The sequence below is a fragment of the Cherax quadricarinatus genome, chromosome 66 (assembly GCF_038502225.1).
Source record: "Cherax quadricarinatus isolate ZL_2023a chromosome 66, ASM3850222v1, whole genome shotgun sequence".
Lineage (NCBI taxonomy): Eukaryota > Metazoa > Arthropoda > Malacostraca > Decapoda > Parastacidae > Cherax > Cherax quadricarinatus.
Genome location: NC_091357.1, coordinates 13042966 through 13060798, shown reverse-complemented (window position 1 = coordinate 13060798; position 17833 = coordinate 13042966). Strand labels below are relative to the sequence as shown.

General features: G+C 44.6%; 1 protein-coding gene across 12 annotated transcripts in view; it reads left to right on the top strand.

The window, feature by feature from the left end:
• LOC128704175 (rho GTPase-activating protein 45) overlaps nt 1–17833 on the top strand; it is a 525272-nt gene that overhangs the window by 362988 nt on the left and 144451 nt on the right. Inside the window, exons 1-2 of one of the 12 annotated variants that reach the window (XM_070099092.1) lie at nt 1163–1254; nt 7912–8619. The exons of the other annotated variants lie outside the window; for them this stretch is intronic. Of the exons in view, the coding sequence (XP_069955193.1) occupies nt 8372–8619 (248 nt within the window). The 5' untranslated portion in view covers nt 1163–1254; nt 7912–8371. Of the gene's footprint in view, nt 1–1162; nt 1255–7911; nt 8620–17833 lie in introns of those variants that run through there. 12 annotated transcript variants of the gene reach the window in all.

Below are 17833 nucleotides of genomic sequence, written 5' to 3'. Positions count from 1 at the left end.
CCCCGAAAAAAGTCAGAGTTATTTCTATTGGGTTCCTTAGATATTTCCACTGAGGTTCAGTCTGAGAGTGATGATAAATTAGACACATGTGCAACTTTTGGGTATCTTTATTGAGGAAACGTTTCGCCACACAGTGGCTTCATCAGTCCATACGTAGGAGAAACTTGAAGAACAGGAGGAGAATGAGGTAATCAGTCCCTCAACCTTGAGTCGATGTGGTCAGTGAAACGTTTCCTCCATAAAGATACCCAAAAGTTGCACATGTGTCTAATTTATCAACATGTCGGTTCTCTGAACCATTCATCTACAAATCTGAGAGTGATGGATGAGTGAGTGAGTGAGTGAGTGAGTGTGATAATGAGTGAGTGAGTGAGTGTGATAGTGAGTGAGTGAGTTAGTAGTCCAGTGTGATAACATTCCTAATTCGTAACACAGATCTAAACACTAACTTTTACCATAAATACTACTGACGCCACATTTATCAACTTTCCGCCTTCCCGTGTGAGACAACACTCTCACACTACTCCTCTAATGTGACTTTACCACTTTATTATGGTCGTAAGGCTTTATTGTGGCTTTTATTGCTCTGTGATTGTAACCATCATTAGTACTCTCTTACACTTTGCTTTATTAGTAGAGCGACAAGATGAATTTAAACCTTAAAGCATTATTACCAACTGACATAAAGATGGATCACGTCACGGGGCCCAGGAGCTTCAGTTCAACCCCCTTCCCCCGTAAACCTGAACTAATATTTATACTTAAAATTCTGTGTTATTTTTTTCATGAAATATGATTCGATTATATTTCTCTCAATCATAGACCTCAAAAAAATAAACACAAATATGGTATATGATCCTATAAAGACGACGTTTCGCCCAAACAGTGAGCTTTATCTACTCACAAAAGACATTACCCAGGTAGATCTGTTTGATATTAGATAAAGCCCACTATGTGGGCTTTATCTAATATTATTTAAATTCCGCCATAGACCTGCTTGATACACTTCCCTCGGTCTTTAGAAAATCAATTACGGGGCTAAAATCTCTCCCACGTGAATAAACACAGCAGATAAGAAATAACAGGTTGAACACTTCTGAACATTTCACAGATAAGATAATCTCCAGTGAGAATGATCCTGGGTGCTTCGCCATGGCCTTCCGCTCACTCATTAACAGTTAGTACACTGTCCGATAGCGTTCGTACGGCAGTGTTTTGCGGGATTGTGAACGTCGGAACTTGAAAGTGAACGAGGTGGGAGGGGAGAAAGAGCAATTAAGAACGCCACGAACGTGTTCTAGTTGAAACAAGAAAACATGAGAACGTTTAAGAACGGAGTGTTACATTTGCCAGGAAGCGAACGTGTTGAAAAAAACGATTCATAACGCCACAAATTACTAACGTTCACCTGTTTACTTTCTCTAGTGAGTCGATGAACGCCCCGGGATCAGACTGGATTTTGCCACCGAAGTGGCTAGTTTATCGTGCACCTCATATCCACCCTGTGAAGGGTAGCACAAGAGCATATGGATATACAAGAGGCCTAGAAACTAGGCCCAAAAAGTGTTAACAGCCGTGACATCAAACAAGTCACAACGCCATTGAATTAGATACAGGCACTATTGAAAAAAAGAGAGTAAGCTTTGATCGTGGCAACGTTTCGCTGTATAGGGCTGTATCAAAACGTGATAAAGCTCTACAGAGAGCGAAACACTGCCACAAGTGTTCTGTAACCTGCCTCTGCTTCTCTCGACACGAAATTACTGAAGTTAGTCTGGAACTCCCACCGACTGACTGACTGAGGCTGAGTGAAAGCCAGACTTAGATTAATGAAAATCTTATGTAGCTGTAATATGTATACTGAGGTATACCTGACACTGACTGCTTGTTTATACCTACACTGAGGTATACCAGACACTGACTGCTTGTTTGTACCTACACTGAGGTATACCTGACACTGACTGCTTGTTTGTACCTACATTGAGGTATACCAGACACTGACTGCTTGTTTATACCTACACTGAGGTATACCAGACACTGACTGGTTGTTTGTACCTACACTGAGGCATACCTGACACTGACTGCTTGTTTGTACCTACACTGAGGTATACCAGACACTGACTGGTTGTTTGTACCTACACTGAGGTATACCTGACACTGACTGCTTGTTTATACCTACACTGAGGTATACCAGACACTGACTGGTTGTTTGTACCTACACTGAGGTATACCAGACACTGACTGCTTGTTTATACCTACACTGAGGTATACCAGACACTGACTGGTTGTTTGTACCTACACTGAGGTATACCAGACACTGACTGGTTGTTTGTACCTACACTGAGGTATACTAATGTTTGTAGACTAAAGCAAAGTGGTCAGTGATTGGCTCTCATGTGCTGGCTAATGTTAGCTTTTTGTTTTAGCTTTTGTTGGTGCAGTTCAAAGCTTAACATTAGCTTCTTTCTCATTCATCGGCCTAGAAATTTAGCTTGTCACTTCCTAGATAGATGGAGCTTTGTTTCCATTGACAGCAAAGAGCTTCAGCTTACCATTCCTGCTAGGTGAAGACACACCTGCTGTCCCTATTCACCTAGCAGTAAGTAGGTACTTGGGTGTTAGTCGAGTGGTGTGGGTGGCATCCTGGGGTCAAAAATTAACCTAATTTGCCCGAAATGCTCTGCATAACAAGGTGCTTTCTATATAGTAATAAGTCACTGATGTGAGCTATGGTCTGTATAAGTTGTATCGTGTGTTGGTAGAAATAAAGATTATTATTATTATTATTATTATTATCATCATCATTATTATGGAATTACTGGCTTCCTGTCATATCACTATCTGCTGATATGATACCAGTTGGTATCAGCCACTTATCACGGAAATTAAGCTAGCAGTGTCATCCATCATGTGTCCCGTAGCTCGGTTGGTAGCGTACTTTGCTCTCATACTGAGGTCTATGGTTCCATCCCCGGTGTAAACATTGGGGCGTGTCTCCTTAAGACATCTGCTGTCCCTATTCACTTAGCAGTAAGTAGGTACCTGGATGTTGGCCGACGGGTGTGAGTCGAATCCTGGGGGACAAAATTAACCTAATTTGCCCGAAATACTTAACAAAGGGACTTTCTATATAGTAGTATGTCATTGATGTCAGCTATGGTCTGTATAAGTTACATCACATACTTGTAGAAATAAAGATTATTATTATTATTATTATTATTATTATTATTATTATTATTATTATTATTATTACTGTTGGTAAATAAAACACCTGTGCAACACCTGCATTAAATTGATAAAGCCATCCAGTGGCTTTATCAATTTAATGCAGAAGTGATCTGAAGTGTTGAAATAGGAGACAGTAGAAGCCGAAGTAAGCAATCCCACAGCCTTGATTCCTTAAAAACTACGGCTGAGGGACTGATTACCTAGTCTTCTACTGTATCCTATTTCAATACCCACAAAACACCTCTATACTGATTTGATAAAAGCATCTGAATGACGTAATGTCTTCAGAAAAGATACCCAGGTCCTGAACATGTGCCTCGTCACCCTGAGCTGGGAGACTTCAGTAGTGTCACCCTGAGCTGGGAGACTTCAGTAGTGTCAGCCTGAGCTGGCAGACTTCAGTAGTGTCAGCCTAAGCTGGCAGACTTCAGTAGTGTCAGCCTGAGCTGGCAGACTTCAGTAGTGTCAGCCTGAGCTGGCAGACTTCAGTAGTGTCAGCCTGAGCTGACAGACTTCAGCAGTGTCAGCCTGAGCTGGCAGACTTCAGTAGTGTCAGCCTGAGCTGGCAGACTTCAGTAGTGTCAGCCTGAGCTGGCAGACTTCAGTAGTGTCAGTCTGAGCTGGCAGACTTCAGTAGTGTCAGCCTGAGCTGGCAGACTTCAGTAGTGTCAGCCTGAGCTGGCAGACTTCAGTAGTGTCAGCCTAAGCTGGCAGACTTCAGTAATGTCAGCCTGAGCTGGCAGACTTCAGTAGTGTCAGCCTGAGCTGGCAGACTTCAGTAGTGTCAGCCTGAGCTGGCAGACTTCAGTAGTGTCAGCCTGAGCTGGCAGACTTCAGTAGTGTCAGCCTGAGCTGAGAGACTTCAGTAGTGTCAGCCTGAGCTGGGAGACTTCAGTAGTGTCAGCCTGAGCTGGAAGACTTCAGTAGTGTCAGTCTGAGCTGGCAGACTTCAGTAGTATCAGCCTGAGCTGGAAGACTTCAGTAGTGTCAGCCTGAGCTGGAAGACTTCAGTAGTGTCAGCCTGAGCTGGCAGACTTCAGTAGTGTCAGCCTGAGCTGGCAGACTTCAGTAGTGTCAGCCTGAGCTGGCAGACTTCAGTAGTGTCAGCCTGAGCTGGGAGACTTCAGTAGTGTCAGTCTGAGCTGGCAGACTTCAGTAGTGTTAGCCTGAGCTGGCAGACTTCAGTAGTGTCAGCCTGAGCTGGAAGACTTCAGTAGTGTCAGTCTGAGCTGGCAGACTTCAGTAGTGTCAGCCTGAGCTGGGAGACTTCAGTAGTGCCAGTCTGAGCTGGCAGACTTCATTAGTGTCAGCCTGAGCTGGCAGACTTCAGTAGTGTCAGCCTGAGCTGGCAGACTTCAGTAGTGTCAGCCTGAGCTGGTAGACTTCAGTAGTGTCAGCCTGAGCTGGAAGACTTCAGTAGTGTCAGCCTGAGCTGGCAGACTTCAGTAGTGTCAGCCTGAGCTGGTAGACTTCAGTAGTGTCAGCCTGAGCTGGCAGACTTCAGTAGTGTCAGCCTGAGCTGGCAGACTTCAGTAGTGTCAGCCTGAGCTGGCAGACTTCAGTAGTGTCAGCCTGAGCTGGCAGACTTCAGTAGTGTCAGCCTGAGCTGGCAACTTCAGTAGTGTCAGCCTGAGCTGGCAGACTTCAGTAGTGTCAGCCTGAGCTGGAAGACTTCAGTAGTGTCAGCCTGAGCTGGTAGACACCACTAAGACGATGAGAATGTCGCCAAGTATTCCACTAAGTATTCAGTAACTGGGCCAGCTTCAAAAGTTAGGTTCCAGCAGAGCTGAAGTTACTATCACTTGGGAACTACCATCTCTCAGGATGACCTATCCATACACAGGAAAAATGTAATTTAAGAAGACATTTCCAGCAACACAGAGACAAACAAGGAACACAGTGAGGTGTCTGGAGAGACAATATGAACTGGGTTACCTCACACACAGGGGGAAGAGTATCTCACCTTACAAAAGGCCATAAACTCCATTACAAACTTTCTGCTACAGAATATTGATGGAAGAGACTCTCTGGGCAAAATGCTAACGTGTAGGAATACTGCTAAAGAATAAAAAGGTCATAGTACCGTGGCTGGAACCTTATGATCCCTTATCGTATTGTCTTCAGGTCTCTGCTTATCTCGCCCAGTTGGGACTTGACAATAGTCTTCTCCTATAGTGCGACTTTCATGGTGAACAAGAGAGATGTTGTTAAGGAGTATTGTTTGGTCAGTAGTCACACAGAACAGTGTTTTTAATTACGTTAATTGAATAAAACGTGAAGACTGATGACATACATCAATATCCATTTATTGAAAAATGTACCACATTTACTGTGTATTTACAATAGTGATTTACACAACGAGAGTTGAAATCCTGTCACGTTAACGAAAATGAGCTATTTACACTCATCGGGTGTGCTGACTCCTGCTCGGTAAATAAGGACACATTTACAAATGACATTTACAAACTGTTTATATAATATAATAATGATATCTTTATATACTACAAGTACATGTACAAGGTATACAAACCATAGTTGACATCAATGATATAATACTATATAGAAAGCCGCTTGTTATGCTAAGTATTTCGGGCAAATTAGGTCAGTTTTGTCCCAGGATGCCACCCACACCAGTCCACTAACACCCACGTATCCGTTTTAAACTGACGAGTGAACAGGGACAGGGACAGCAGGTGTCTTATGGAAACACGTCCCTAATGTTTTCCAGCCGTACCGGAGGAGATTCGAACCCCGGACCTCGGTGTGTGAGCTGAGTGCTTTAGTGATCGAGCTACTAGTGAAGCGCACTATTATCTTGCTGTTGTGAGTCCAGTCTTGTTGCTTAGTGATGCAGCACTCGGCTCACAAGTTAAACACACCGGGTTTGATACCCAGGCTATATAGTCTTTGATACCCAGGCAGGGCAAGTCTTGAGGACATATAGTCTTTGATACCCAGGCAGGGCGAGTCTTAGGGACATATAGTCTTTGATACCCAGGCAGGACGAATCTTGAGGACATAGTCTTTGATACCCAGGCAGGGTGAGCCTTAGGGACATATCGTCTTTGATACCCAGGCAGGGAGAGTCTTAGGGATATACAGTCTTTGATACCCAGGCAGGGCGAGTCTTAGGGATATATAGTCTTTGATACCCAGGCAGGGCGAGTCTTGAGGAAATATAGTCTTTGATACCCAGGCAGGGCGAGTCTTAGGGACATATAGTTTTTGATACCCAGGCAGGGCGAATCTTGAGGACATACAGTCTTTGATACCCAGGCAGGGCGAATCTTGAGGACATACAGTCTTTGATACCCAGGCAGGGAGAGTCTTGAGGACATATAGTCTTACACCTGTTTTAAATGAATGGTATACAATACAGACAAGATCACAAATTAGACACATGTGCAACATCTGGGTATCTTTACTGTAGACGTTCCGCCATCCAGTGACTTTATCAATACAAATTCAAGGACACAATGGAAGACAGTAGAACTATACACAAAAGATGAGGTAATCAGTCCCTCAGCCTTGAAGTTTGTGAAGAGTACCGTTGTCTTGAAGAATCTGAATTACTAGATAAGGTTTGTCAGGAAAAAGAACAAGTGTTTCCTGACGCGGGTCTTAGTCACATAATGACTTGCAGCTGGAGGTTCCTGACGCGGGTCTTAGTCACATAATGACTTGCAGCTGGAGGTTCCTGACGCGGGTCTTAGTCACATAATGACTTGCAGCTGGAGGAACTTTTGGTCATCTGACCATCTGATCATAATTCATCGGATTATGTCATTTGATCATAACTATGGTTATGATTATAACCAATAGATACTGGAGTACAGGAATAAGGATTGGCGATTCTATACTGGTGTCAGGTGAGGGACGTGTAACAGACGAAGACACTGTTACTGGTAGGCGGGATTACCCAGTGGAAGTATATCATACCCAAGGGGTATGGCATGTCTAATTCTTCTTCTTACACTTGTATCTCGTGAATAATTAAAGTGTAATGAACACTTGTCAGTGCTTAATAATAACCCACATGGAGTCAGAAACTCAGAAGACTAATCGATCTGTATATTTTGATCCCCTTCTGGGATCCTCTTCAGGAGAGGATCACAGAAGGGAATCAAAATATACAAGATAAGATAAGATTTCGTTCGGATTTTTAACCCCGGAGGGTTAGCCACCCAGGATAACCCAAGAAAGTCAGTGCGTCATCGAGGACTGTCTAACTTATTTCCATTGGGGTCCTTAATCTTGTCCCCCAGGATGCGACCCACACCAGTCGACTAACACCTAGGTACCTATTTGCTGCTAGGTGAACAGGACAACAGGTGTAAGGAAACGTGTCGAAATGTTTCCACCCGCCGGGAATCGAACCCGGGCCCTCCGTGTGTGAAGCGGGAGCTTTAGCCACCAGGCCACCGGGCCACCGGGCCTACACAACAGATCAATTAATCTCTTCAGTTTCTGTCCCCATGTGAGTTATTATGGTATCTCATGTTCAAAAGAACATAAGAATGAAGGAACACTGTAACAGGCCTACTAGCCCATACAAGGCAGGTCTTTCTCAAAAGTAAATAGGTACTTGGATTGTTGATTCTAAGTGGCTTTACTAGGTTATTCTAGGTTAACGACGTTCCCTGGGTTTATAACCCTTGAAATATTGTATTTTATGTGTTCCAGCAACAGAGACTTGCCTGCTAAGTGACTTACTATGTGTTCCAATAATACAGACTTGTTCAGCAAGTACCTCGCTTGTGTTTGTATATACAATAAGTGAGCAGCCACACAAAACACTAGACAGTAAGCAACTCCCAGTACCTTAGTATAGGGAAACATTCCGACCATTTCCATAAGACAAACATGGAAATATTCTCCAGGCTGAGAGAGAAGACTATCACAGTGCACCCGTCAACGAACATAAACAATGGCTGAACATCTGACAAGGTTGAATTGTGACAATTTTTCAATTCAGATATATTTCACAGGCTAAGATCTGTCTGTTATCCTACTTCATCCCACTTCAAAGCCCAGGCCTATCTGAGATATACCACCGCCCCCCAGGATGCCACCTACAGCAGTCGACTAACACCCAGATGCCTACTTACTGTTAGGTGAGCAGGTGGAGCGGGTGTAAGGAAACATGCTGAACGTTTTCCCCCACGCACACCCGGACACCCAGCATGTGGGCCAGTGCGCTACCAACCGAGCCAAGAGTTGTGACACTAGATGGAAGTGTGACAATGAAGCAACTTTGGGCCTGGCTGAGTGGAAGAATGTTTTGAGGCTAAAGATGTATAGAATAAACAGGTCTGAGAGTGTCAGGGCACTCACAAGGAAGTGGTCACATGCCATCAAGATGACGAGTGTTGACGCCAGATTCTCAAGCAGGTGAGTGTGTGTGTGTGTGTGTGTGTGTGTGTGTGTGTGTGTGTGTGTGTGTGTGTGTGTGTGTGTGTGTGTGTGTGTGTGTGTGTGTGTGTGTGTGTACTCACCTAGTTGAGGTTGCAGGGGTCGAGTCCAAGCTCCTGGCCCCCGCCTCTTCACTGTGTGTGTGTGTGTGTGTGGTGTGTGTGTGTGTGTGTGTGTGTGTGTGTGTGTGTGTGTGTGTGTGTGTGTGTGTGTGTGCGTGCGTGTGTGTGTGTGTGTGTGTGTGTGCGTGCGTGCGTGCGTGCGTGTGTGTGTGTGTGTGTGTGTGTGTGTGTGTGTGTGTGTGTGTGTGTGTGTGTGTGTGTGTGTGTGTGTGTGTGTGTGTGTGTGTGTGTGTGTCGAATAGGTAAAATTGGTCAATTAGCAAGAACTCATTTAAAATTAAGTCCTTTCTAAAATTTCCTCTTATACGTTTATATTAATGTAAAAATTAATAATTTATACCAAAAGAACCTTAGAAAACATACTTAACCTTATTATAACAAGTGCAATTTAATTTATCCTAATCCAACTAAATATATTTTAGATAAGTTTACAATAATTTAATAATAAACAAACACAATGAAATATATTTTTTCGATAGGTTCAGAATGATTTCTGCAAAATTATTGCATATACAAATTTTCGCTTGCCTTATTCGGCAAGAAGAGGGTTGTTATTTAAGTTAAAATCGCAAGTCCCTATTCGGTACAATATATATATATATATATATATATATATATATATATATATATATATATATATATATATATATATATATATATATATATATATATATATATATATATATATATATATATATATATATATATATATATATTATATATACTTTTGGAGTAAAATTATAAATTTTTACATTAACATTAATGAAAAAAATATATCTTTAAACGTATAAGAATTTTTTTTAGAAAGGACTTAATTTTAAATGAGTTCTTGCTTATATATATACATACATATATATATATATATATATATATATATATATATATATATATATATATATATATATATATATATATACATACATATATATATATATATATATATATATATATATATATATATATATATATATATATATATATATACATACATATATATATATATATATATATATATATATATATATATATATATATATATATATATATATATATATATATATATATCTTTTTTTAACACACCGGCTGTATCCCACCGAGGCAGGATGGCCCAAAAGGAAAAACGAAAATTTCTCCTTTTACATTTAGTAATATATACAGGAGAAGGGGTTACTAGCCCCTTGCTCCCGGCATTTTAGTCTCCTCTTACAACACGCATGGCTTGCGGAGGAAGAATTCTGTTCCACTTCCCCATGGAGGTAAGAGGAAATAAACAAGAACAAGAACTAGTAAGAAAATAGAAGAAAACCCAGCGGGGTGTGTATATATATGCTTGTACATGTATGTGTATTGTAACCTAAGTGTAAGTAGAAGTAGCAAGACGTACCTGAAACCTTGCATGTTTGTGAGACAGCAAAAAGGACACCAGCAATCCTACCATCATATAAAACAATTACAGGCTTTCGTTTTACACTCACTTGGCAAAACGGTAGTACCTCCCTGGGCGGTTGCTGTCTACCAACCTACTACCTAGGATATATATATATATATATATATATATATATATATATATATATATATATATATATATATATATATATATATATATATAATATATATACATACATATATATATATATATATATATATATATATATATATATATATATATATATATATATATATATATATATATATATATATATATATATATATATATATATACATACATGGTTGTTTTGCATATATATATATATATATATATATATATATATGGCCAAGTCTTCAACTACTGCTCTTAACCATCTATTCCACTGCTTCCAATATCAAATTATCTGTGCTCCTGCCTCTGTACCATGTCTGTGTCTCAGTCATTAAGAAGCAGAGCCAGGAGCTGAGACCCGACCCCCCCAACCTCAAACAGATGAGTACACAAAACACACACACACACACACACACACACACACACACACACACACACACACACACACACACACACACACACACACACACGCACACACACACACACACACACAACACACACAGTCCAGGTGGTACAAGAGTAGTGCCATATACATTCCAGTAATATAAATTACAAATCTATAAAAATTCCTTCATGAAAGGCGCCTCGTCCCTATTAAGACATTTTTTTGAGTCAGGAAATGTGTCTTCTTGTTGTAATAAAGTCATGGGGAGAGGAGTGGCATAAGCTATTGTGACACATGGCATCCCAGGTGCCATGATGCCCCAAGTGCCCATGACAGGTCTGGGTATGGGGTAGTGTGCCGCAGGGAGGCCGGCTGCGCCCACACCTGTTTTGTGTGAGCTGGTATAGTGATTGTAATGGTGTAGTGACTGTGTTGGTGGTGGTGTAGTGACTGCTGCTGGTGTGGTGATTGTGATGGTATAGTGACTGTGCTGGTGGTGATGTAGTGATTGTGATGGTGTAGTGACTGTGCTGGTGGTGGTGTAGTGATTGTGATGGTATAGTGACTGTGCTGGTGGTGGTGTAGTGACTGTGATGGTATAGTGACTGTGCTGGTGGTGATGTAGTGATTGTGATGGTATAGTGACTGTGCTGGTGGTGATGTAGTGATTGTGATGGTGTAGTGACTGTGCTGGTGGTGGTGTAGTGATTGTGATGGTATAGTGACTGTGCTGGTGGTGGTGTAGTGATTGTGATGGTATAGTGACTGTGCTGGTGGTGGTGTAGTGATTGTGATGGTATAGTGACTGTGCTGGTGGTGGTGTGGTGATTGTGATGGTGTAGTGACTGTGCTGGTGGTGGTGTGGTGATTGTGATGGTATAGTGACTGTGCTGGTGGTGGTGTAGTGATTGTGATGGTGTAGTGACTGTGCTGGTGGTGGTGTAGTGATTGTGATGGTGTAGTGACTGTGCTGGTGGTGGTGTAGTGATTGTGATGGTATAGTGACTGTGCTGGTGGTGGTGTAGTGATTGTGATGGTATAGTGACTGTGCTGGTGGTGGTGTAGTGATTGTGATGGTATAGTGACTGTGCTGGTGGTGGTGTAGTGATTGTGATGGTATAGTGACTGTGCTGGTGGTGGTGTAGTGATTGTGATGGTGTAGTGACTGTGCTGGTGGTGGTGTGGTGATTGTGATGGTGTAGTGACTGTGCTGGTGGTGGTGTGGTGATTGTGATGGTATAGTGACTGTGCTGGTGGTGGTGTAGTGATTGTGATGGTGTAGTGACTGTGCTGGTGGTGGTGTAGTGATTGTGATGGTGTAGTGACTGTGCTGGTGGTGGTGTAGTGATTGTGATGGTGTAGTGACTGTGCTGGTGGTGGTGTAGTGACTGTGATGGTGGTGGTGTAGTGATTGTGATGGTGTAGTGACTGTGCTGGTGGTGGTGTAGTGATTGTGATGGTGTAGTGACTGTGCTGGTGGTGGTGTAGTGATTGTGATGGTGTAGTGACTGTGCTGGTGGTGGTGTAGTGATTGTGATGGTGTAGTGACTGTGCTGGTGGTGGTGTAGTGACTGTGATGGTATAGTGACTGTGCTGGTGGTGGTGTAGTGATTGTGATGGTGTAGTGACTGTGCTGGTGGTGGTGTAGTGATTGTGATGGTGTAGTGACTGTGCTGGTGGTGGTGTAGTGACTGTGATGGTGAAGTGACTGTGCTGGTGGTGGTGTACTAATTATGGTGGCGATGGTGTTTGTGGTGTAGTGACTGTGGTGGTAGTGATGGTGCAGTGATTGTGGTGGTAGTGGAGCTGTAGTGACTGTGGTGGTGGTGAAGGTATAGTGATTATACACAAATAACCCGCACATAGAAGAGAGGAGCTTACGACGACGTTTCGGTCCGACTTGGACCATTTACAAAGTGACTTTGTAAATGGTCCAAGTCGGACCGAAACGTCGTCATAAGCTCCTCTCTCCTATGTGCGGGTTATTTGTGTATCGTTCCAGTCACGGTATTGTGCCTTTTTTTATGTATAGTGATTGTGGTGATGTAGTGAATATGGTAGTGGTGATTGTTGATGATTGTAGTGGTCCTCTTGGCTGTGACAGTGATAACACAGTGACACTGACGACGGTGCACAAAAAATAAACTGCATAGTAACCCACGGTGATAATGATGATAACAGTGATGATTCAGCTGATACAAAGCTTCACGATAAGGAACGAAATGCTGACGGAGAGTTTTAGCACAAGTTACAGTGAAGATGGTACGTCAGGAGTGTGGCAGTGAAACAAAAATATTACAGTGACTTTTAAGTGAAAATAATTTCAGTGTCAATTAACAGTGACAACAATAATTACAGTGATTATTAGCAATGACTATTACCAGTGGTGTAATACTGACTGCAGTGACCATCGCTGTGAGCACTGAGACAAGTTATCTTGGCAGTGATAACAGCAGCCCTGATAGTAATGACAGTGAAAAAAAGATTAGTGACAAAACAGTGATAAAACATGATAAAACACACACACACACACACACACACACACACACACACACACATATTTAGTGTACATACGATGGTGGACACAGTAATTTTACCCGTTGCTGATGGGGCGTCCAGTGGTGACGTTAATGGGGAGGAAAGAGGGGTAACGGCCGTTGCGTTCCTGTTTACCTTGTCCCTAACCCCCTCCCCTTTGAATAGTCTGGTTGTCCCAACGAGGAAAGTGATACACACACACACACACACACACACACACACACACACACACACACACACACACACACACACACACACACACTACAGGGAAGGAGTCTTTGATGTCAAGCAATATCCCCAGAGACCAGAAGAATAGCAAGAAGCTCTTTGATGTCCTCCTGTCATCCTGGCTGTTGCTATTCGATTCTTCTGGTATCGTAATTCTTCCTTGAAGTGCCTAGTAAGACTCACCTGAGATTAAGACCAGGAGAAACAACGTTTATTCCTATCAACTCCATGTATACAACACGAATAACAAAGAGGAACAATACGGTGACTGGAACAATACATAAATAACCGGCACACGATACCCTGACTGGAACAATACACAACCCGCACACGATACCCTGACTGGAACAATACATAAATAACCGGCACACGATACCCTGACTGGAACAATACATAAATAACCGGCACACGATACCCTGACTGGAACAATACATAAATAACCCGCACACGATACCCTGACTGGAACAATACATAAATAACCGGCACACGATACCCTGACTGGAACAATACACAACCCGCACACGATACCCTGACTGGAACAATACATAAATAACCGGCACACGATACCCTGACTGGAACAATACATAAATAACCGGCACACGATACCCTGACTGGAACAATACATAAATAACCGGCACACGATACCCTGACTGGAACAATACATAAATAACCGGCACACGATACCCTGACTGGAACAATACATAAATAACCGGCACACGATACCCTGACTGGAACAATACATAAATAACCCGCACACGATACCCTGACTGGAACAATACACAACCCGCACACGATACCCTGACTGGAACAATACACAACCCGCACACGATACCCTGACTGGAACAATACACAACCCGCACACGATACCCCTGACTGGAACAATACACAACCCGCACACGATACCCCTGACTGGAACAATACACAACCCGCACACGATACCCCTGACTGGAACAATACACAACCCGCACACGATACCCTGACTGGAACAATACACAACCCGCACACGATACCCCTGACTGGAACAATACACAACCCGCACACGATACCCCTGACTGGAACAATACATAAATATGTGGATGAATGGTTCACAGAACCGACATGTTGATAAATTAGACACATGTGCAACACTTGGGTATCTTTATCGTGGAGAAGGTTCAGCCACATAGTGGATTCTTCAGTCCAATACAAAGAACGCTTTAGAAGGTGTTTGAGGTAATCAGTCCCTCAGCCTGGAGTCGATTTAATTAGTGATTATCAGACCAGTACATATAGGAGCGAGGGGCAGGGACGGGACTATGTCCGACATTTAGTTTCTCGGGGGGGGTATCCTAATTAATTAGCACCTACCTACCTGGACCTATGTATGATAATTGTACCTCTGTGTACCTGTATCTAAGTCATCTTATTTCCACTCCCTTCCACTTAACTGTGACGTAAATATGAACATAAGAATGGTGGAAAGAGGAAATACAGGATGTCTACTGGCCCATTCTAGGCAGGTCAAACTCACACACTCATGTGCCCATCCCACCTGAATTTAAAGAACAGGGGCAGGTGTGGTGGTACATGTGGTGGAGGCAGGTGTGGTGGTACATGTGGTGAAGGCAGGTGTGGTGGTACATGTGGTGAAGGCAGGTGTGGTGGAGGCAGGTGTGGTGGTACATGTGGTGAAGGCAGGTGTGGTGGTACATGTGGTGGAGGCAGGTGTGGTGGTACATGTGGTGAAGGCAGGTGTGGTGGTACATGTGGTGAAGGCAGGTGTGGTGGAGGCAGGTGTGGTGGTACATGTGGTGAAGGCAGGTGTGGTGGTACATGTGGTGGAGGCAGGTGTGGTGGTACATGTGGTGGAGGCAGGTGTAGTGGTACATGTGGTGAAGGCAGGTGTGGTGGTACATGTGGTGAAGGCAGGTGTGGTGGAGGCAGGTGTGGTGGTACATGTGGTGAAGGCAGGTGTGGTGGTACATGTGGTGGAGGCAGGTGTGGTGGTACATGTGGTGGAGGCAGGTGTGGTGGTACATGTGGTGAAGGCAGGTGTAGTGGTACATGTGGTGAAGGCAGGTGTAGTGGTACATGTGGTGAAGGCAGGTGTAGTGGTACATGTGGTGAAGGCAGGTGTGGTGGTACATGTGGTGAAGGCAGGTGTAGTGGTACATGTGGTGAAGGCAGGTGTAGTGGTACATGTGGTGAAGGCAGGTGTGGTGGTACATGTGGTGAAGGCAGGTGTGGTGGAGGCAGGTGTGGTGGTACATGTGGTGAAGGCAGGTGTAGTGGTACATGTGGTGAAGGCAGGTGTAGTGGTACATGTGGTGAAGGCAGGTGTGGTGGTACATGTGGTGAAGGCAGGTGTGGTGGTACATGTGGTGAAGGCAGGTGTGGTGGTACATGTGGTGGAGGCAGGTGTGGTGGTACATGTGGTGAAGGCAGGTGTGGTGGTACATGTGGTGAAGGCAGGTGTGGTGGTACATGTGGTGAAGGCAGGTGTGGTGGTACATGTGGTGAAGGCAGGTGTAGTGGTACATGTGGTGAAGGCAGGTGTGGTGGTACATGTGGTGAAGGCAGGTGTAGTGGTACATGTGGTGAAGGCAGGTGTGGTGGAGGCAGGTGTGGTGGTACATGTGGTGAAGGCAGGTATGGTGGTACATGTGGTGAAGGCAGGTATGGTGGTACATGTGGTGAAGGCAGGTGTGGTGGTACATGTGGTGAAGGCAGGTGTGGTGGTACATGTGGTGAAGGCAGGTGTAGTGGTACATGTGGTGAAGGCAGGTGTGGTGGTACATGTGGTGAAGGCAGGTGTGGTGGAGGCAGGTGTGGTGGTACATGTGGTGAAGGCAGGTGTGGTGGTACATGTGGTGAAGGCAGGTGTGGTGGAGGCAGGTGTGGTGGTACATGTGGTGAAGGCAGGTGTGGTGGTACATGTGGTGGAGGCAGGTGTGGTGGTACATGTGGTGAAGGCAGGTGTAGTGGTACATGTGGTGAAGGCAGGTGTGGTGGTACATGTGGTGAAGGCAGGTGTAGTGGTACATGTGGTGAAGGCAGGTGTGGTGGAGGCAGGTGTGGTGGTACATGTGGTGAAGGCAGGTATGGTGGTACATGTGGTGAAGGCAGGTATGGTGGTACATGTGGTGAAGGCAGGTGTGGTGGTACATGTGGTGAAGGCAGGTGTGGTGGTACATGTGGTGAAGGCAGGTGTAGTGGTACATGTGGTGAAGGCAGGTGTGGTGGTACATGTGGTGAAGGCAGATGTGGTGGAGGCAGGTGTGGTGGTACATGTGGTGAAGGCAGGTGTGGTGGTACATGTGGTGAAGGCAGGTGTGGTGGAGGCAGGTGTGGTGGTACATGTGGTGAAGGCAGGTGTGGTGGTACATGTGGTGGAGGCAGGTGTGGTGGTACATGTGGTGAAGGCAGGTGTAGTGGTACATGTGGTGAAGGCAGGTGTGGTGGTACATGTGGTGAAGGCAGGTGTAGTGGTACATGTGGTGAAGGCAGGTGTGGTGGAGGCAGGTGTGGTGGTACATGTGGTGAAGGCAGGTATGGTGGTACATGTGGTGAAGGCAGGTATGGTGGTACATGTGGTGAAGGCAGGTGTGGTGGTACATGTGGTGAAGGCAGGTGTGGTGGTACATGTGGTGAAGGCAGGTGTAGTGGTACATGTGGTGAAGGCAGGTGTGGTGGTACATGTGGTGAAGGCAGGTGTGGTGGAGGCAGGTGTGGTGGTACATGTGGTGAAGGCAGGTGTGGTGGTACATGTGGTGAAGGCAGGTGTGGTGGAGGCAGGTGTGGTGGTACATGTGGTGAAGGCAGGTGTGGTGGTACATGTGGTGGAGGCAGGTGTGGTGGTACATGTGGTGAAGGCAGGTGTGGTGGTACATGTGGTGAAGGCAGGTGTGGTGGAGGCAGGTGTGGTGGTACATGTGGTGAAGGCAGGTGTGGTGGTACATGTGGTGGAGGCAGGTGTGGTGGTACATGTGGTGGAGGCAGGTGTAGTGGTACATGTGGTGAAGGCAGGTGTGGTGGTACATGTGGTGAAGGCAGGTGTAGTGGTACATGTGGTGAAGGCAGGTGTGGTGGTACATGTGGTGAAGGCAGGTGTGGTGGTACATGTGGTGAAGGCAGGTGTAGTGGTACATGTGGTGAAGGCAGGTGTAGTGGTACATGTGGTGAAGGCAGGTGTGGTGGAGGCAGGTGTGGTGGTACATGTGGTGAAGGCAGGTGTGGTGGTACATGTGGTGAAGGCAGGTGTAGTGGTACATGTGGTGAAGGCAGGTGTGGTGGTACATGTGGTGAAGGCAGGTGTAGTGGTACATGTGGTGAAGGCAGGTGTGGTGGTACATGTGGTGAAGGCAGGTGTAGTGGTACATGTGGTGAAGGCAGGTGTGGTGG